At 40.3% G+C, this 21,891-nt stretch overlaps 1 protein-coding gene across 1 annotated transcript in view; it reads left to right on the forward strand.

Annotated features, from left to right (window-relative positions):
* ITK (IL2 inducible T cell kinase) overlaps positions 1 to 21,891 on the forward strand; it is a 72,979-nt gene that overhangs the window by 35,521 nt on the left and 15,567 nt on the right. The window contains exons 5-8 of the mRNA XM_004453527.4: positions 124 to 164; positions 4,797 to 4,948; positions 8,876 to 8,941; positions 13,423 to 13,477. Coding sequence (XP_004453584.1) covers positions 124 to 164; positions 4,797 to 4,948; positions 8,876 to 8,941; positions 13,423 to 13,477 — 314 coding nt within the window. The remainder of the gene's footprint in view (positions 1 to 123; positions 165 to 4,796; positions 4,949 to 8,875; positions 8,942 to 13,422; positions 13,478 to 21,891) is intronic.

Here is a 21,891-nt window from a genome sequence, read left to right on the forward strand (position 1 = left end):
TCCTTCTGGCCCCTTTCTGCCGTATTTCTCCTTGGGGCTCCTTTTCTCTGAAAAGCCTCCACACCTCCAGGTGGCCGTGTTTGGTTTCATACTCATCTTCTTTTTCTGTTTTTCTCATTTCAGCTTCAAAGAAGCCTCTTCCTCCTACTCCCGAAGACAACAGGGTAAGTGAGCTGGGAAGCCTCGGGGTGCGGGCTGGCCGGCCCCTGCAGGCTGCTTCCTTGGTGTGCTCCCATTGGCATTTCCTTCTGTCTGCCTGTAGTTCTCTAACCCTGGGTGAAGGCGGCAGACTATCAGGATTCAGCTGAGCTCAACACCCTGGGTTTCTTGGACGTGAACTATCTTGCGAGTGGGGCCATATAAATGGACCGGGCAGCTGCTAGTCTCTCTCTCACTGAATTCACTCCACAAGCACGTATTGGGATCCAACATTGTGCCCAGCCACCTGTCCACCTCGGGGCATAATACCTGCTCACAGCTATTTAAAATTATGTATTTATTCTATGCCTTGACATACAAGCTCTTTGAAGGCAAACATTTGGAAACAGTTTTTAAAGCACTTATCATTTATTTCAGTAACTCACTACCAGGTCTACTTCCTTTAGAGGATTATAGTTTTATTCTCATTTTAAAGTTTGGGAAATCGAGTCCCAAGAGACGTTTCGAGGCTTGTCCAAGGCCATTCAGCAACTTAGAGTTAAAGCGAGCAGGACTCAGGGTTTCCAGTGGGCTGGAGAGTCACCCTAGCGGTGGTTCTCTAAGTGCGGTCCCTGGACCAGCAGCATCAGCATCCCTTGGGAGCTTGGTAGAAATGCACATGCTCAGGCCCCACCCCAAACCTGCTGTACCTGAAACTCTGGGAGAAGAGCCCAGCTCTCTGTGTTTTAATAAGCTTCCTGGGAACTCTCAGGCACACTCAAGTTTGGGAACCACCAGTCTATGGTACCTGGACGCTAAAGACTTAGATTTATAGTACCTATACTGAGGAAGCTTATTCTGTCCAGGGGACAAAAAAAAATCGAGACAAGAAAGAAGGATCAGCCTATGGCCTACGGTTATATTAACATGAAAGCCACAATTGAGTACTTGCCCTTTATTCCAGAACATACCGATTCTACTTCCTCATACGTTTTCCTGAAGGATGAATTTTGCTTTATTCCCCTCAAGCCACCATAAGTTTTGCCTTTTTCCCTCCAGTTAATGTGGTCACCTTTCAAAACTGTCAGCTTCCCGTACAAATAGGCTCTAAATCCTCAAAACCTCAGGCTGGTTTTCAGATCTGTCAACAGCCTGCTCCCTGACAATAGGAAAATAATACACTTAACCTGTAGCAGAAAATGAGCCCTCTTCCCATTTCCTTCATTGGTCTTCTAAAAAATATTTGACCGTCTTCCCTGAAAACATAGGTCAGACTCCCGTGCTTGTAAAGGGCTCCTCGCACAGCCCCTGAGTCTGCACCTCTGCACTTAAGCCAGTTGGCTCTGATCTTAATTTCAGGGTCAGAGAAGGTGAAAGCCTGCCCCTCGCTCCTTGGATACCTCACTTGACTTTTCACACTTGGAAACAGTGCTGATCCTGTTTCAGGGTTCTGAACAGGTGTATGGAACCACCATTCTAGTTTCAATATTTTCCTTACTTTAAACCTTCTGAATTCACTTCTCACTTCACCTCCTTGTTCTGTCCCCTAAGGGATGGCAGCATCTTGGGTAGCATATCTATATTTTAGTCCAAATTCTAAGCTAGCCGGCCAGACATTCAATGTGCAAGAGAGGGTCAGTCCTCCAGAGGGTGAGGGTACTCTCTCTGCTCAGAAAGGAGAGCACCTACTGCAGGTCAGTGTAACCGACGATCCCAGGCCTCCAGCCTGTGGGTACAAACAGGGCTGTGCTACACGCTGAAGCCCGAATGCCAGTTCCCCTGGCCTCTACCTGTGTCCATCTTCAAGGCCCCTCCCAGTCAACCCAGGAGCGCTTCCTAAGGGGCCACTCAGAAGCATGTGTGCTGTGCCCTTGCTCCCTGGCCTCCCGTTAAGGCGCCCTGTTCCTGCCACTGCTCCCAGGCTCTTTGGGAGGGCCCCTCGCAGCCCTGTGGAGCTCTCCCCAGCCAGGGTGGTGCTGTCAGAGGCCCACGGCTGCTTTGAGGGCCACAGCAGAGTGGCCGGGAGGCGCTCGTTCCCTCTGTGCCTCAGCTCATCACCTGGGCCCCCAGCAGCCCTTCCTGAGCCCCAAATCATGCAGTTTCTCCAAAAGGTGACCCTTCATTTCCTCACTCTAACCTAGTGGTTTCCAAGCCTATCAGACCCAATGCACCCATTTTATAACAAATATTTTAAGACCCTTTTATTATTCTGAAAAGAAATTCATAGATAATATAACTTACCTAGTTTTCAAAAATCAATAAATGCTGTAATATTTGAAAAATAAGGGCAAATAGCATAAGTAAGATGTATTTCTACATATAAATATGGAAGCATGATTCCACAGGAAGACATCATGAAAAAACCAGTTTCTGCACCTCTCAGTAGAATCCCAGTGCATCTGGCAGCTCAAATGTGACTGATAAAAGAATTTTGTATCAGCGATACAAATACTGTGTGAAATGATTTTCAAAAATGGTGAACAACTCCTGGTAAAGTTCTGACTGAAACAAAGTACAACCTTCCCTCAATGTAAAACGTACTTGTATTCCTGGAAAAACCAGTACTTTGTATAGGGAAGAGGCAGGATCTTATTATTACAAACAGGTGTCTCACCACACGAACATCTCTGGGGACATGCAAAAGTTGTGCAGGATGAGGGACACTGCAGAGTGTTTTGCATTCCTGGCCCTCAAACACTAAATGCTAGTAACATGCCTCACTCTCTGTCACATCCAAAAAGGTACCATAAAAGTCCAAAAAGTCCCCTACAGGATGGTACCACCAGGATCTGAGAATTGTTGGGCTGACCTTTCTCTTCAGACGGATTAATCAGTTAGCTGGGCCTACAGGGAATGCCGTGCCAGATCCTTCCTTGGTCATCGTCACATGCCCTTTTTTTTTTTTTTTTAGATTTATTTTTATTTATTTAATTCCTCTCCCCTCCCCCAGTTGTCTGTTTTCTGTGTCTTTTTGCTGCGTCTTGTTTCTTTGTCCGCTTCTGTTGTCGTCAGCGGCACGGGAAGTGTGGGCGGCGCCATTCCTCGGCAGGCTGCTCCCTCCTTCGCGCTGGGCGGCTCTCCTTATGGGTGCACTCCTTGCGCGTGGGGCTTCCCTACGCGGGGGACACCCCTGTGTGGCACGGCACTGATACGCATGGGCCAGCTCCACACGGGTCAAGGAGGCCCGGGGCTTGAACCGGGGGCCTCCCCTGTGGTAGACAGACGCCCTAACCACTGGGCCAAAGTCCGTTTCCCCTAGTCACATGCCCTTGAACATAGCTCCTTCCTCCTTTGATCTGAAAGAAAAAGCCCCAGGGCCATCAACTCGTGTCTATAGGTACCCAAGACAGCCCCACTTCACAAGCTCCACTAACACCTAGACTTCCAGTTCCACCCTGGACTCGGCTGGGATGACGTTCTACATCCCTCTGGAAAGCCTTTCTTCTTTAGCTCCATTATTTTTATGTCACCATATGCTTCACTGACTTCAGAGGACCTGTGACTTCCCCAACACTGTGTCATCTTTTAGCCAGAAATCTCAATCACTTCTCATGTTTCTGTTTTCGCTAAATCAGCCAACCTATAGCAGGTGTTCCCACCTTGAATGAGTTTTTCTCTTCAACTTTTTATTTTGAAATCATTTCAAACTTACAGGAGAGTTGTGAAAATAACACAAAAATCAGTAGAGAACTCCAATGTACCCTTTACCTACATACCCAGATTTACCAACTTTTAACATTTTGCCACATTTGTTATATCATACTATCTTCTTCTTGCCTGTTTTCTAAATATTTGAGAGTAGGATATATACATCACTCTTCTTGAGCACGTAATACTTCCATGGCATTTCCTAAGAACAAGGGTATTCACTTATGTGACCTCGTTAAATACAGTTGTCGAGTTTGAGAAAACTGTTGATATAAAGCTTACAGTCGACATTCATCCTGAACTCTTGATTGCTTGATTTACAGTTTTTTCTTCACATCCTCAATATCTAATCCTAAGAAAGGTGCTGGGGAGAACAGGCACGGGTCAAAGAGGAAGACCACGTGCTTTAGTGGAGAGAGCACTGCAACGAAGTCACACTTTAATCTTGGCCATATCCATGATCAATTTGGGCTTCAGTTTCTCCATTCAAAACAAGGAAATTAGATTAAACAATTGTTCAGAGGCATTCCAGCTCTGACAGTGATAGACCGTGATTCAGCGGATCTGCACAAACCTGTAGATCAAATCAGCAAGGCATTAGCGGAAGGACAGTGATGATTATTGTCATCCCTCAGCATGTGGCACTGCAGGCAGAGAGACGGCATGGTGTGGGGGGGTGCCTGTAGGGAAACCTGTAAACTTTTGTGAAACCTGTGTGGCTGCTTGGGATGTACTGTGAGCAGAATTTACCTTACAGAATAAGAGGCACGATGAATTCCAGGTACTTAACATGTTCTTGTCATACTCGGTGGCTTGATTCTAACTCATGAAGAAACCCAACTAGAAGAGGGCAGACTCCTGCAGTGAATGTCCCAATGGGTTACAGGATCCAGTGTGCTTAGAGCCTGACATAGATCCTGCAGCAGGTTACAGCTCAGGGACTTGCTGAGCTTACGCTACATTTTCCCTCTTTTTTGTGTCTGCTTGATTTTGTTGCCTCCTCCACCCAGCGATCACTTCGGGAATCTGAAGAAACTCTGGTCATCGCGTTGTATGACTACCAAACAAACGATCCTCAGGAACTCACGCTGCAACGCAATGAGGAGTACTACCTGATGGACAGCTCCGAGATTCACTGGTGGAGAGTTCAAGACCGGAATGGGTAAGGCACCTTTGTGGTTGCTGTCCCAGGGTTTGAGATGGTGGTGGGAACAAAGAAAATACTGGAATGACTTGTCCTCCCTCTTTCAGTGGGATCACCACAATGAGTTGGGAGAGGTGATCAGAGGCAGAAGGAAAGGGACGTAGTTGAGGGGAGCTTTTCCTCTTCTCAGGGATGGCTGGGAGGCAGTCACTTGCTACATGTGCTCCTTGCACCCCCACCTCAAGCACTGCCAGCCCCCAACTCAGCTAAAAATTTCCCCAGGATTTTCCACTGATATCCACAGTTTGGAAGAATGGCAGCTCATTCCACAAAGCACTATGGTTCTTGAGTGTTTAAGTGAGGCTTAAGATACATTCAATTGTGAAGTGCTTATTTTGATGGAAAGGAAGGATGTGCAGAGTGGTGGTTACATCAAAAAGTATCAGAAAGTGGAGTAGGTGTAGCTCAGTGGTTGAGCACCTACTTTGCGTGCATGAGGTCCCAAGTTCAATCCCTGGTATCTCCTTTTTTTTTAAAAAAAAAAAAAAAAGCATCAGAGAGAAGAGAGTAAAGATTTCCTTACAATTACAATTATTTAACTAGCCATGATTGATGGAGAAAGTAAAGGAATGTAAAACTGATTGCCCGCTGTGGAATTTTTGAATGGCAAAATCTTATGAGCCTATCTGTACTCTGAAATAGAACACAATTACTCTTATTAGCCTTCAGAATGCATAGGATATACATGACTTACATGTCAGTGCCTAGCTGAAACACATTAGCTTCGTACTGCTTTATAAGATTTTTCCCCTCTTAATATAACAGAGTCCTGTATTAATACCCTGAAATAGTCTCCAGAGTATGATTTCAATGACTGCATAAATCCAGCACATAAATGTACCATAATTTAACAAATTCCCACATGGTGGGCTGTTAGGTTTTTTCCAAAATTTTAGAAATAGTAATAAAACATCAACAACCTCTTTGTATATTAATATTAAGGGTAAAAATGTTTAAAACAGAGATTCTTAACAAGGGGTCCATCAGCTTGCACTGAAATTCAAAAAAAAACATTTTTCTTGTGAGGATGTGTTGGTCTGGGTATGATATATTTATTAAATAATACACAGCATTAGTAAGAGGTCTGTAGTTTTCACCTGACTGGCAAAGGGGTCCACAGAACAAAAAAGGGTAAGAAACCCTGGTTTAAAAGTATGAGGTTATTCATTTAAAAGTACATATAAAAAGAATATAACCCATCATTGCAATATCTGGATAGCCTAGTCAATGTTTGATTTTTTAAAAAACAGTACAAGGAAACATCATGAAAAATAAGCAACTCTCTCTTTGCTCCCACATCAATTCCAAAAGTAATCAATGTTAACATTTTCTTGTGTGGCATTGAAAGAAGAGTTAGATATCTACAAATACATCCTTTTATAATTTACACTAAGGTATACATTCTGCTCTTCACCTTGCTTTTAAGTTTTAATGATATATCTTGGAGCTCTTTTCATATCAGCACTACAGAGCTATCTCATTTTCAAAAAAATAATTACAGTGTTAGACTATACAATTTTATTTAAAATATTTTAAAAATCTTTTCCTGTAGGATATTTAGTTTCCAGGTTATTTGTTTGTTTGGGTTTTTTTACTTTGTTATTTCAAAAAGGCTGCAATGAAGAACTTTTGCTCATGTATCTTGGCAATCTTCTGAAAGTATAGATTTCTACAGGACACATTTCTACCTGTGAAAATGTTGAGTCAGAGTATGTGATACCTTAATTCTGAGAGATAATTCCTTCAAAGTTTGCCAAATTAAAATTCCCTCCCACAGGGTTATGGGAGTGCCTGTTTTGTTACACTCACCAACACTGGAGATGATCATACTAAAAAAATCATAAATAAAATAATCTGATGGGGGAAAAAAGGAGTGCACATAGAATATCTTTAAAGTTTTACCTTGTATATACACCAAAATAGACATTTTCAAGGAGTCTTCTCTTTGAGAAGACCCACTGCTAGGACTGGGGCAGAGAGGTGGTGAAATGTGCCGTAGCTTGCTGGCTAAGAACAGACGCCAAAGTCCCTCATCTGGAAACTCCATCTCGAGCTCCCTAGTGGAGGCACATGAGACTGTTCCCATCATGGGCCCCTCCTTGCCTGCTATGGGCAGGCCCATATTAGAAGTACGCTCAAAGCTGCCAGGGTCTACAAACACTGGAAATTCATAAGTTCAATCAACTGGCATTAATTTAGCAGCCCTAACATGCCTGGAAATTTCTTCTCTTAAGTCTTACTTCCACAAATGACAGTTTACACTTTGTTCAGTGGCCTGTGGAAAGGCTCAGGCCTTTGCATTTCAAAGGGTATCAAAGGAGACACCTGGAGGCCAACTGGTATTATGGGAATTTCCCTAGTTTGCATTGAAATAGCATGATGTAGTGGAAAGTATATCAGGTGAGGAGACAGAAGAGCTGCGCTGTAATATCAGCTACTCTTTGGTCAAGTCACTTAACATCTGTGAATCCATTCCCTTCTCTAAAAATGCAGATACTGATATCAGTTTTGTCCATCTCACAGTGTTGAGAAAATCAAAAAGATGATGGAAGTGAAAGGGCTTCATAAATTCTATATCCACATATAAGTGAAAAAAATAATCATCATCTGTGTAGATAACCAGCTTTACTTGACATATTAAAACAGTTATCCTGTTTGAAAGCAAAAACGTTATTCGATCTATTAAAATAATTGTAAACATTTGGTATAGCAAAGACAGACATAATTAAGGGAAATTCCAAAAGGAGAGCTGTAGAAGGAATGGTAAATAATTTCCAGAACAAGTAAACTCCCATGAATTGGCTATGGCTGCCTTCAGCACCATGTTAAGGATGATTCTGAGACACAATATTCAATTCTCTAAAGAAAGTATGCCCTGATTGACTAGCAAGGTCCACCAGGGGCACAAGATATAAGCTAATGATCCTGTATTTGGTATCTCTGTTCTTGATTTCTTCACTCCTCAGAACAACCTGGGGAAATGGATTATGCATTCCCCATTAAACTTAATCACCATACTGAGAAACGATCTTCTACAAGAAATGAAAACACATTGCGGAGTCAGAAGCAGGAAAGCATCAGGCATTACTTTATTGATTGGCACACTCTGGAGAGATTTTATGGACAATCTAGTTTAGGTCCTTCTTTTTGCAGGTACGGAGCCAGAGGCCTGGAGAGAGGAAGTGACACTTCTCTCTTCTGGTGGTAATAAATGATATGATGAATGTGCAAGTGCTTTGAAAATGACCAATCTACACATAGATGAAGTCTTTTTTTATTCATACTTTTAAGTCTTTCATATTCTTGTTTAAAAAAGTGACTCCTGCCAAATCCAACTTGACTTTATCATTTTTTTCTCATGTTTATACCATTTATATCTGAAGAAGTTTAATGAACAAAACATATCAGAGAGGCCTTGAATTTAAAAGCCCACAATACTGACTGGTTGTATCTTTTGGGACTTGTGGTTGGAAAGTAATTTTTAAATTTTAATTATTTTGGTTTCCTAACTATAAAGTGGAAAAAAATACTGATTATAACACACAAAAATGTTTACTCATAGAAAACAGAGATTAAACACTTACCTTTTTTTTCCAGTAGAGGAAATTTCACAATGAGGAAAGCAGCAAGCAGAGCTTTTTAAACAAAACAGCCACTTCTAATTTATTATGGTTCAAAGTGATGAAATCCATGCCCTTTAAAAGATAGCCTGTTGTTATTAGTTTTACCAATTCCTTCCTTCTAAAATTTTAAAATGTCTTATCACTAATGCCAAATAATGTGGGATGCCAACAGCTTAAATGACTTTTATTGAATTAAACCTATGAAATGAAGATGTGAAAATTCATTCTGTATTAGTCTAAATACTAATTTCTCTTTGAACAGGCATGAAGGATATGTACCAAGCAGTTACCTTGTGGAAAAATCTCCAAATAACCTAGAAACCTACGAGTAAGATTATTTTATTTCTTTTCCAAAAATTATGATACTAAGGAGTCCTCCCTAGGCAGGGAGTAAATTTCAGGTTCATTATAAAGCATTAGGTCTTCTCTTTTCTAGTTCCACTTTCTTCTTCCTCATACTCTGCTCCCTACCTCAACAGGTGAAGGGCACCTAACTAGAAGGAGGGAGAGGGTGTGTGCATTTCTCCTCCTTTTTATCAAAGGGATGCCTTAGAAGATTGTAGTAAAAGGAAACGGTTCTACTGGAAATCCCAGGAATACTGGCATTATTTGAAAAGGAAAAAAACATTACGAACACTGGATCAACTACAAACAGGTTTACTGCAATGTTTCTAATACCAAAACTATACACAAACAAACAGGTACTACAAATCTGCTTAGATTGAGCTAAGTATTTATTTTCAAGTTATCATTTGCAAGAATTCACATGGATACGGCTTTAATGGAACTGCTAAATGTTTAACAAAATTCAGTTTAATGCACAAACATATCATCAGGTCCATAGGCTTCCTAACTCAGTGACTGAAGAGCCCAGATGCTGCAACACTACGTAGTGATCAAAGTGCACAGCTAGCACTCATATCTTGGGTTCCCAATAGCACTTCCCATTCAAAAGTAGCAGGACTTGTTGGAGAAATGGCTTCAGGACTCCAAGGTTGCGACAGGGAAAGAACGAAATGAACCTGGAACATCTTATTGTGCCAGCAATAAAGAAGTATTTTTTTAAGTGACATGGATATGTCAGACACAGATGTCAGCTTAATGAGGCTTCCTGGACCAAATCTGGGATCATTTGAGTATCAAAATAAATAAATAACGATGGTGATAGACTAAAATCCACAATTAATAGTTAGACCCCCCCCCCATAGATAGATCAGTAGGTAAGTAGATAAATAGACAAAAGAAACCTCTTTCTTATAGTAGAATGTCAACTAATGAATGTAGAAGGAATGATAAAGTTTAAAAATCACCATTTTGTAACTCAACGTATCAACTAATTTCAGAGAAGAATCATCAGTGCATGTTACAATTAGTGAGTAAAAGTTTAATGAGGCACAGTATGTGTACATGGTTTCAAGGTATCTCCTCACAAATCACTGGTTAATGGCAAAGTGGAGATACCTGGTAGACCCCACCTCAACCAAGGGCACCAGTAACGGGACAAACTGACATCACGAGTCTCCCAATGTGATGCGCAGAGAAGGACCAGCATCACTTCTGTGATATTCCTGTCCAAAATGCATAATCTATATTTTATCATGAGGAAATATCAGACAAATCCAAACTGAGGGACATTCTACAAAATTACTTAGGCCTGTGCTCTTCAAAAATGTTAATATTATAAAAAGCCTGAGAAATCAGTCTCCATTAAATGAGACTGAAGAGATATGGCAACCAAATGCACTAGTAATCCTGGACTGGATGTTGAATCATTTAAAAAAAAAGAATTGTTCCACAAACATTATTGAGAAAATTGATGAAATTTTAATATGGTCTTAAATTAGATAATAGTATTGTAGCAGTGTTAAATTTCATGATATGGTTCATGGTACTGTGGTTATGTATGCATGTATTCTATTTCTTAGGAAATACACATTGACATATTTAAGAGCAAAAGTCTACTCTTGAAAAGTTCAGAAAAAAATTTATCTAGAGAGAATAGTAAAATAAATGTGCAAAATGTCAGCAACTGTTTCAGCTGGGTAAAGTGTAAATGGAAGCTATTTTATACTATTTTACAATTTTTCTTTATGTTAGAAATTATTTAAAAGGTTAAAAATTAAGTACTCGTCAAATATAAGATATCAGAATTGAAGAAAACTAATTAATGGGGACTTAAATTAACTCATTAAGGTTCTTATTAGCTCAAATGTGGGCAAGGGTTATTTGTTGCTGAAATTCTAATAGAATTGATGGTGAAAAGCTATCAGCTTTTTAAGTCTCTCATGTGAAACTTGTTTTGAAATGATTACCTCAAGCATATACGAGTAGCCCCTCCTTCAGCTAACAGAAGAGTCATCAGTTCCTAGAATATTTGAACTGAAATGAAACATGTGATACACTTAAATAAAATAACTTTTTTCTATATAGTCAATGCCTCTAGAAAATAAATAGGCATGCATTTAAAATGTCTACCAAGCTGGGAAGCTGTTTTGTTGTTGTTGTTGTTATTGTTTTCATTTCATCTGGAGCTCTTTGTTTATGATGGAACAAACTCAAAATTCTGAATATAATGCAATAGGGAATGGTGGGGTCTGCAGCAAAAAAAAAGTATGTTAAGGTAATCCAGTCACTTTTAAATAAACTACTACAGCATAGCAAAAACAGTTTCTGGGCCCTTTTATCCTGCAGTCTGTAAGTTTGCATTCTTTAGATTATAGATTCACAGCTAGAGAACAAAATAATTTATACCAGATATTTAGTACACATCTGGGTATATAAAAAATACTCAGTGTGATGACTTTTTATCCTTCAACTAAATATTGACTAATTTCAGGTGATTTCTGCTTAAGAACTCAGAAATATACCACTGGGACATAATCATGCCATTTGATTGGATTCAGGCTTCCTGCCTTATTTGGGGGGCACTGACCTTTGGGTGAATTGCCAACAGGGCCCTCACATCCCTTCTCTATAAAATGAAAGTTCAGACGAAATGAAGGAAGGCAAACTGTGGCACTTCTGCTCACATTTCCTCTCCAATTACTGAACACAGGGTAGATATCACTATTAGATAATGATGGTCTTTCCCACTGGGCTCAGACTTGGCCTTAAAATTCTTTTCCATGCCCAGCTCAAGAGAGCCAATTCTAATCACTGGTGCTTGTACATGGGATGAAACTTATTTTCCAGCCCCAACTAGATAATCTCATATCATGTTAAAACACTCAGATGAGAATAATGAGGTTAGTGCCTGCTTAACCAAACAACTAGACACCATAACCCAGCCAAGTTGACACATGAGCCTAACCATCACAACCATACTTTGGTCAACACCAGCTGGAAATGTGCAAGTGGGGTGACTCAACTTTTTTGCTACCCTGCATATGTCTGTCAAAGCACCATGGGTATTGATTTTTCAGTTACAAATAAATTTTAACAAGTAGGCAAATTTGAAACTATGGAATCTCTGAATACTGAAGAGAAATGGCAACTAAATATACCGGTAATCCTGGACTGGACGTTGAGCCATTAAAAGATCCTCATTAAAGTCAAAGGTGCTTGAGTAAAGCAACATGAATAACTGGAATATGGGGATAAGGGCCACGCCTGACGCTCCTTTTTGAAGTTTTAGATTCATTGATAAATCAGTTGTGGAAAGAGTTGAGCATGGTTCTGGGAAAGTGAGGTATATCTTAGATTCCTGAAGCCCCACAACTCACACCTGGCTGAAATCCCTGGCCCGGGTGTCCTCAGTTAACTGGGATGATAACTATCCTCACCTATGGTTAAAAGTCTTTCAATCTGGGAAGGTTTATAGTTATGCATTGAAAACTTCATCATATTATTTTGAAATGTGTTAAGTAGGATATGTGCATATTTGACATCTTATACTTTTGAAATAATTAAGAGAATTTGGCCTATTGAAGGATCAGCCTTGTAACATCAATTCAAATTGTGTAACTGAATAAATAATTTAGTCTTGTAAATAAGAAAAAAAAATGCAGTTCAGTCAAATCTATTTATTCCCTTATTCATGGCTACTCTTAAATAGCCAAGCAAGTTTGATAAGTTTTATTCCTTCCCCACCCAAAACTTACCTCCTCCTGGATTTACTAATTTCCAAAATTGCTTGTTAACTGACTAACATTCTACCACCTCATATCTAGTAATTGGCCAGGGAGAAAAGATGGTATTTCGAGTGTGTTTAGTAAAAACAAACAAACATACAACAACAACAACAAAACAACCTTTAGTCCCAAAAATCATTCAATGGTCTTTTTTTAAACCACTTTTTGGTTGTTTTTAATCAGACATCAACATTTTAAGCATAGTCTAATTACTTTGCAGAAGATCTTGAAGACCAGTTTTAACAGGAAATGCTGCATTTGTTTTTAAAAGATTTTTGCTAAACTTTCAAATCTGTGTTAAATTTTCATAGCTGGTCTAGTATTATTCTATTCATAACCATCTACTGAGTTCTAGAATGGAGAGGAAGAGAACTGTTTTCTAAAACTTCATTATGGAAATTTTCCAACATATACAAAAATATAGAGAATAATAAGTGAACCTCCATGCACTGAATACGGAGCTTCAACAATTATCAAAACTTTGCCAATCCTGTTCCATTTGTTCTCCTCCATTAAACATTTGACTACCTGGAAAGTTATCATGGTTTTGCCGTTGAGTGTGAAAGCAATGGTAGAAGCAGAAAATGACCAAATGATTTTGCAACATTAATTATCTTTTATAAGTATATATTGGGATTCTTTAAAATGTCATTGACACATGACTTTTTCCTGCTTTCAGGTGGTACAATAAGAGTATCAGCCGAGACAAAGCTGAAAAGCTTCTTTTAGACACAGTAAGTCTCTTGCTTTAAAATAAAATGAATTGCTTTGCTATGGCTTATGCCAATGCTGTGGGTTGACATATTGGGTTAACAGTGGTTTTCATGTGGTGAATATAATCTGCGGATTTACAGGTCTAGCAAGCACAAGATTTTTAAAAAAACCTGGTGAGGGCAAAGGCCGTGGTATTGCCATGTAACCATCGCCACCTTTTTACCAGCACCACTGGCCGACGCTGGGGACCGTCGCGCTCTGCTACGCCTACCACTCTGCCGAGGCCGGGACTCGCTGTGACCCAGACCTGGCTGGCTGGGCTTGGTTACACAGGACATGGACCGCTTTTCTCAACTTATTTTCTCCTGCAACACTTCTTCTCTAGAGCCATGTAGCATGAGTAGCAGGACTGCTCTGACCCAAGAATGTCAGGATTAAGGGACAGGGGCTGAGGAGAAAGAAAACTAGGTGTGGTGGGAAAACTACGCGGTCCCGGTCCCTTCTCAGTCACCAGCTCAGTGTGTCACGTTAGGGGCGTTTCCTCTTCCTTGCGGGCCTCAGCTTCAGTTTCTCAATATAAAATGAGCATTGGACTAGACAGGGATGTCCATCACCCAGCATTCCTCGTGCCACTCTGCTCGCAGTCCGGCAGCACATGTTAACCGCACTTTGTGGTATTGGATCTTTCTCAGCACAATGCTCCAGACTGTGGCAATGGACTGACTGGCACTCAAGGTGAACTTTCTCTCTTTCCTGGAGCACATGATCATTTGATAATCTAGGGCAGCGCCTCTCAGAATATGTGTGGTGATGGATCGGTTTCTGTGTTTTTTCTTAAATTTCCACTTTTTCACACAAGGATACTTTTGCAAAATACTGTGAAAATGAATCACTAGAAAAAGATATTTAACAAGCAAACATGAAAATGTAAGTCCAATGTTTTAGATTATTAGATTCAGTTAACATCAAAGTACTCTGCTATAAAAAGTTTCAAAATACTTTACTCTGTTTCTCTTTTCGTCTGGTGGTGGAGAGGAAACAATTTACTGACTCACACCAGCTCACAGACCACACTTTGAGTAGCACTGAAAATTGCATATTTCTGGCTCTTTCAGAGATACCAAATACATGGTATCTACAGAGAAATCAATTAATCAATCAATATATATGCCTCAAACTGTGGTTCTCAAATCTGAATATTAGACTCACTTGGAAAATATCAATGTCTAGGCCCAGCTGCAGCCTTCCCAGTAAATCTCAACATCAGTACTGAAAAGAAACATCTCTCCAGGTGATTCTCATATTCAGTCTATGTTAACGACCAGTGCCCAGCACCAGCCTTCCCAGTGAGGTCAATAAGCAAAGGAATGAGCTGATGGAGACCTTAGTCCTGTGCCAAAAAATCAACCCTACCCTGCCATTCTACCATATGCCATTTTTCCATTTTAGTTTGAAGGTATTTCCTATCTTTAAGAATCTTCAACTGAAAATGTCTCTTGGATGGAATGAAGCTAGATTGACCAACTCATCCTGGTTTTCCTGAAACTCACATCTGAGGCGGCTCTCTTAGTCTAGGGCAAACTCAAATTGTTGTTTTCCCTAGAGTCTTTTCCAGTAACCAGTATCTTGCACAGGGGCTAGGAGTGAGTCTTAGAGAAAGGGATCTAGGAGGATGTCAGGAAGGAATGAAAGGCTGCGTTGAGGAGGTAGAAGGGTGATAAATATTATCAAAGAATAATTCAGAGGCCTGTAGGTAAATGTTAGTATGTTATTTAGTCTTCTACAAGGGAAATTATTAATAGATTTATTTCATTGATCAAAAGCAAAAACATAATTTCTATAAGAGAAAAAGGAGAAAGGAAAAAACCATATATATAGGAACAGTAAATTTTATTTTTCTTTCTTTGGGTAAGTCTGATTAACTGGCAGCTCACAAAGAGGCCAGATAGGGGGTCTGCCCTTGGGCAGCTTGTTCTCATCAAGGAGAACAAGTTCAGTGGAGAAGTCTCCAGAAGACCTTGTGTGCTTACCCATGACACATGCATACCCGGTCATCTTTGCGTAATGTCCTTGAAGTAGCATCTACTCAGCTCTGGCAGGTTGCACTGTTTCTTTTTTCAACCTTGCCCAGTATAAACTTGCTTGCCTTACCATTGTGTTGAGCTCAGGGCTAGGCACTTTGGGGAACTTGAGACAGGATCTTTACCCTCAAAGAGCTTTAGACTCTATTGGGAACCAATACAAAGTCTGCAGAGTTTGAGATGATAACTTAAGATTAACTATATACATATGGGACAGGTTGTAAGTGGTCTCAGAGTTCAGAAAAGATTCTAGAACAGGAGTTCTTAACCTTTTTGTTCCACTGACCCCTCTGCCAATCAGGTGAAAACCACGAACCCCTTCTCAGAATGCAGCAGCAGATAGTTTAATGACACTCAACATCACTTCAGTTAGAGGTCAGAGAAAATAAAGATAATAAGTTGATTTTTTTCAATTCAAGCTCACAGACCCCCTGAAATCTTTCCACAGACCCTCTGGTTAAGAACCCCTGCTGTAGAGGAATTGGGGAAGACTTTATGAAGGCAAAGCAACTGAGCTGAGCCTTTCCTGGAGAGGGTTCTACAGTGACTCAGAATGTAATCGTTTCATGTGCTTCGCAATAGACCATGCATTAGACTAACTGGGAAACTTTTTAAAAATTCAGATTCCCAGGGCCTACCCCACACCTACAGAATCAGATTCTTCAGCATTAATTCCTGGGAATCTGTATTTTTTTACAAGTCACATCTGTGATACACATGTATCCATCCCAGCACCTAGTTCTGTTACTATAGTATTGTTTGATTCTATAGTAAAAGTTGACCAATAAGGACTAATTGAGGGGAGTGCAAAATTAATTAAAACTAATTAATTTGTATAATTATAAATTTTAACTAATTAATTAATTGAATGATACTGTGTCTTTTTTCAATACATATTAGTTAATGAAGTGTTTCTTTTAGGATCACTTAAAATTAAGCTCATGTTAATGACTAGCTAAAGATGATTCCTATTTTATAGCAGTTCTTTTAAGGCACTGAATCATATTTTGCTTACTAGGACAGTTGAAACATTCCTTTTTACTAATATTCTGAACTACTTTATCAAATTCTCTTTTCCTCTTTAGATAATATGAGGGCAAATTTCAGTAGGTCCCTATCAGATTTAGCTCCAATTCTGTACAGTTGAAACTGAATGACCTTTTATTTTCTTTTTTTCTTTCTTGATTTTATGTTGTTAGCAACAATTGATGAATAGCTTATGGGTGTATTTAGTTTCTCCTTGTCCAAAAATTATAAGACCCTCAAGAAACGGATCAATTCCTTTCACCTTTTCATTAACTAAAGCTCCCAGTGTATTGTCCCATACATATTTCTCCACTAGAATATAAACACTTTATCTTGTTCCTGTTGTACCTAGGCACCCCAAATTCCATGTAGCACAAAGAATGGCTCAATAAATATTTGTTGAATGAATGAAAAAATACTTCAAATGCTTAATAAAGCCTTGCCACTGTGCTTAAGGAGAAGCTGGCTGGTCTCTGGCTGAGTACTATTGAGGGAACTTCTGAAAAATACAAATACCTGGACTCCATCCAGCATTACCCACATGAAAACCTCTGAAGGCAGCACCTTCAGCATCTGAAGATTTAGAACAGACTTACCCAGGTTTGGGAACTACTGAAAAGTCTCTGCTAACATGTCCTATCAATTCCTTGGATGTCACCTCCTTCAAGAAGTGTCTCATGCCTTCCTGCACCCTCATCATGGAATTGGTTTCTCCTCCTTTGGACCCTTGTGGTGAGATGTCCTTACTATTTCAGTGGCCTGGATCCAGCTCTGCCATGGATCTCTGCAGCTTCTCTTCCAGTCTCAGCCTATTTAGGTAGAGAGCATAGCCCTTGTAAACAGGTATTCTGTACACCTGGCAGCACCTTGCATATTGGATGGCCTGAATTTCAGGCTGGAGCCTTATTCACAGCATCAGCTTATCATATCTCCATGTTTCTGAGATGCCATTAGTTAAAAATGCATAACTGACTTAATAATAGGATTGTTTCAAGAGAAGAAAAGAACCATTTCCAGAATGAAAGGTGACTACATGTCATCTAAGTATAATACAGCATGACAAGGCTATGAGTTATCAGCCTTTTTATTTTTCCACAATACTACTCTGTGTGTAGAGAATATCTTCTGTAAGGTCACCTTCAAATCATATGAACAAAAAGAAAGAAATATACTCCTAACACAGCCCAACATGTCTCAGATGAAAGAAGATGTGGAATTAATACCTCCAAAAGATGATATACCATACCATGTAATAACAATGGCTAATAATAATCCTAATAGTCCTTGTTCTGTTGTTACATTCCAGAAACTGTTCTATGTGCTTTAATTCTACTAACAACCTTATGAAGATCATTATGCAATTGAGAACATTGAAACTCATCCACTTAATAAGGAAAAAACTGCAATTGATAGGACTATAAACTGTTAGAGTTCCCTTTAGAGATCATCTAGTCCATCCCTTTTATATTACAGGTGGGTAAATTGAGGCAAATTTTAGGAAGTGAATCAGTAAAACAATCTAGATTAGAGCCGGAATGAGTCTTGACATACACACAAACACACAGTTTAAGAAGGGTATCTGTTCTCCCATGCCGTCAGGGTTACCTATATCTTACCTCATTGGTGTGATCTTTTTCTTTTGTTGTCTTTTTGTTTTATTTTTCTAGATAACATAGCAAAACTTAGACTGAGACCTTGAATGTGCCCCAAGGAAGTGAAGGAGCCCCTCCCCCAACTGCCTTCCACCGGTCTAGGCCCCCTGCCTGCAGGCAAGGCCAATGTCAGCCCTGAGGCTACAGTGTTCTTGGTGGTTGTGACCTCCTCTGAGCTCCTTGCAGGAAGTGGGTACTATGGCAAGTGATGTCTGCCTTACTTTCCTCAGAACTCTCGGCTGCCTCAGCTCTAAGCCAGAGTTTCCTGTCACTATCACTGTGTGCCACCCAGAGCAACTGCAGAGAAGGAAGTGAGTGTTTCAAGGAAGCTGGGCCCCCCACATTCAGCAGAGCCGACCACAAACCTTACCTCTCCTTTCTCTGGTACCCACGGATTATTTACTCTGTTAACAACTGGACCCTGCTCGGACTGTAGTTTTTCCCAAACAAACAATGACTTCTGTAATAGAAGAAGAACACAACAATAACCACAAAAGCTTTCTTAATTAAGTGGAAGAGACACAGACAGTTGATAAATCTCTGATCTTTTTTGTCTCTGCGTCTTCTGCTCTAGAATGAGTTAGATATTCAGATAAAGTCTAAGTCTGCTGAAGTTTTGCTTCCTCTTGCCTTGAGTTAACCTATCACATTAGAATGAGGCAAGAGCAAAAGCTATCTTATTTGGTAAAAAGTGAAAACCTTTGAAGGCAAACCATGCTACATGCACTGCATGAATGAATCTTACAAACATGGTGTTGAGCCAAAGAATCCAGACATAATGAATCATCATTCATCATAGCCAAATGGCGAAAACAACCCAAATTTCCATCATTTGATGAATGGACAAACAAAATGTGGTATATTAGCACAATGGAGTATTATTTGACAAAAAAAGGAATGAAGTATGGATACATGCTACAACATGGATGAACCTTGAATGCCATATGCTAAGTGAAAGAAACCAGTCATAAAACACCACATATTGTATAATTCCATTCATATGAAATGTCCACAACAGGCAAAACCTTCGAGATAGAAAGTAGAGTAGTATGGCAGGGATCCAAACGGAACTGGAGTGATGGAAATTTTCTAGAATTCGATGTAGAGATGATTGCACAACTCTGTAAATGTACTAAAATGATTAAAACAGGAGAATTTTATGCTATGTAAATTATACCTTAAAAGCTGTTTTAAAAAAAACAACTATGAACTAATCTGGGCTTTATGATGTCACATAGAACACCTATACTTCAAAATGGAGTAAACTACTGGCCCCAAAGGAAAAATATCTGTTTTGAAAAATCAGATATGTTCAAGGATGATTTGCAAACAAAAGTTAAAGGGACCTTAAAACTTTCATTGGCTAAACAACTTTCATTCATGCTGAAAAAAATACTATAAGGACATGGTTAAATCTCCTCTGTCCTCACTGTGCTCAAGATTGTGCAGAGAGTATACTGTGGAGGTTAACTCCACAGGAAGTTTGCAATGGGGACAAAATGCATCACTGTTCCAGAAAGATTTATAATTTGTTTTCTTGAATTAAAAAAATTCAGGAAACACAAAATAATTAAGGTTAGCTGTGTGTACAAAAGACAGAATACCATGACTTTCAGTCCATCGTATGAAAAAAATTTGTCTTAGTTTCTCCGCTGCTATGACAAATACCGTACAGTGGGCTGGCTTAAGTAAACCAGGATTTATTGGCTCACGGTTTCAGAGGCTGAAGGCTAGCTTCCTCCCGGGCTGGTAACGTTCTGGCTGCCGGCAATCCTTGGATTACTTAGTTTTCTAGTCACATGACGATGTCCTCTCCTTTCTCTTTTGGGTTCTGGGTTCTGTTGACTTCCAGCTTCTGGCTCCTCCCTTCTGGCTTTGTCTCTATTTCTGAATTTCTTCTGCTTCTAAAGGACTCCAATAATGCAGATTAAGACCCAACTCCTCCCTTGGGCCACACCTTCAAGACATCCCAAGAGATCCTGCTCACAAAGGGTTCACACCTACAGGAATGCGAATCAAGACAAAGAGCAGGCCTACGTTTGGGCTGCACAATTCCAGTCACTGCAGAATTATAACAGAGTGTAGCTTTCTCCATTTTCCTCGATTCTTACCTCACTTTCAGGCAGCAGCTAGGGCCACCCAAGATCATGCCTTGGAAGGGAAGCCACAGCTGAAAAACAGAGACCTGAAGATTGAGGTGTCAGTTTCGAAATTTCAAAATAGACTCTTTGAAACTCACAGCAGAGATAAGAGGAGTTTCTGAGTTTCAAAAGTCTTAACTCTTCCGTATTCAAGCTCCAAGTTGATAGGGTTACTATAGGTTTGGCAAGAGCGCACAATTATGTATGGGCTAGTTTCCCCACCCCAACCCTCCCTCCCAGGGTTAGGGCTAAGTTACAAGAAGTGGGTTATGATTCTATACCAGGATAAGCTTTCTAACTATCAGTGCTGTCTGGAGAGACTGTTATAATACTTGAGACATCCTGGGTACCAATACTGGGTATCTATAAGAAGCACATGGCCAGCTTTAAGAGTTCCGGTCCCAGGGTCCCAGCCCAGAGAGTCCACGTTCACAGGTCTGGGGTGGAGTGGGATTGGCTGGGGGCTGTCATTGCTCTTGTTGTTTAATTCTTCCGATGCCTGAGATGATCAATAAAGTTTGGAACACAGGAATGTAGGGAGTTGGGTTAGATCGTGTTTCTCAACTGAGGGGGATATTGTCCCCCCAGAGGACATTTTGCAATGCCTGGCATCCAATGAGTAAAGTCCAAGGATGCAGCTAAACATCTATGTGCACAGGACAGCCCCCCGCACCAGTGGCCCGGCATGTACACAGTGCTGAGTCTAAGCAACCCGGGCCCAGATCATCTCTTTAAGGTCCTTTCTAAACCTGAGAGTCTACAATTTGAACATTAGCGTGACCACTGGGTACTATTTTGGATGAACCTACATGTACTATTTTTAGTGTGCAGACAGCCCACCTTCGGGGTTGAAGGATGGAGGAGTTCGTGCTGTTCGTGCTGTTTTACATACTTTGCTCCATATACTACAAAGGCAGGGCCTCCACACAAGTCTCCCTTCTAACTCTGACTCTCATCAGGTTTAAGTTAAGTCAGAATAATAGAATTTGCAACTGAGAAGTCTGTGCATTCTCATGAACCTGTTACCACCACAGATTTACAGCTGGATAGGACGAGTGTAAAGCATGAAGAACTCTAAACAGAGTTACAATTTTAAAATTCCCACTGGGAGTCAAGTAAACTAGTGTATCCATTCTCTTGTGCTTATTTCATCAGTGCTGGCAAAGCTGTCAATGTGATACAGAGTATGTTCTCCGGGTGCTTCCTTCTACCCACCTCCCTCATGCATCCAGAAGCTTAATGCTCTTTCTCCTTCCATCCTCCAGCAAAATCACCACACTGGAAACAGCCTGAGGAATACATTTTCCCTAAGGAACTGATAAAGCTCCCAGGATTGAAAGTTTTGTGCCTTTGGGAGAACAGAGGAGTGGCTTCTAACATTTGTTGAATGGAGACACCACAGAGTAGTAGAATGAGTATGGGTCCTGCTGACATGCCAAGGTTTAAATCTCACTCCAGCGCTTACTAGCTATGGGATTGTGGGAAAGTCTTAAGCTCTCTGGAACTCAGTTAATGGAACAATAATATCTAGATT

The sequence above is a fragment of the Dasypus novemcinctus genome, chromosome 2 (assembly GCF_030445035.2).
Source record: "Dasypus novemcinctus isolate mDasNov1 chromosome 2, mDasNov1.1.hap2, whole genome shotgun sequence".
NCBI lineage: Eukaryota > Metazoa > Chordata > Mammalia > Cingulata > Dasypodidae > Dasypus > Dasypus novemcinctus.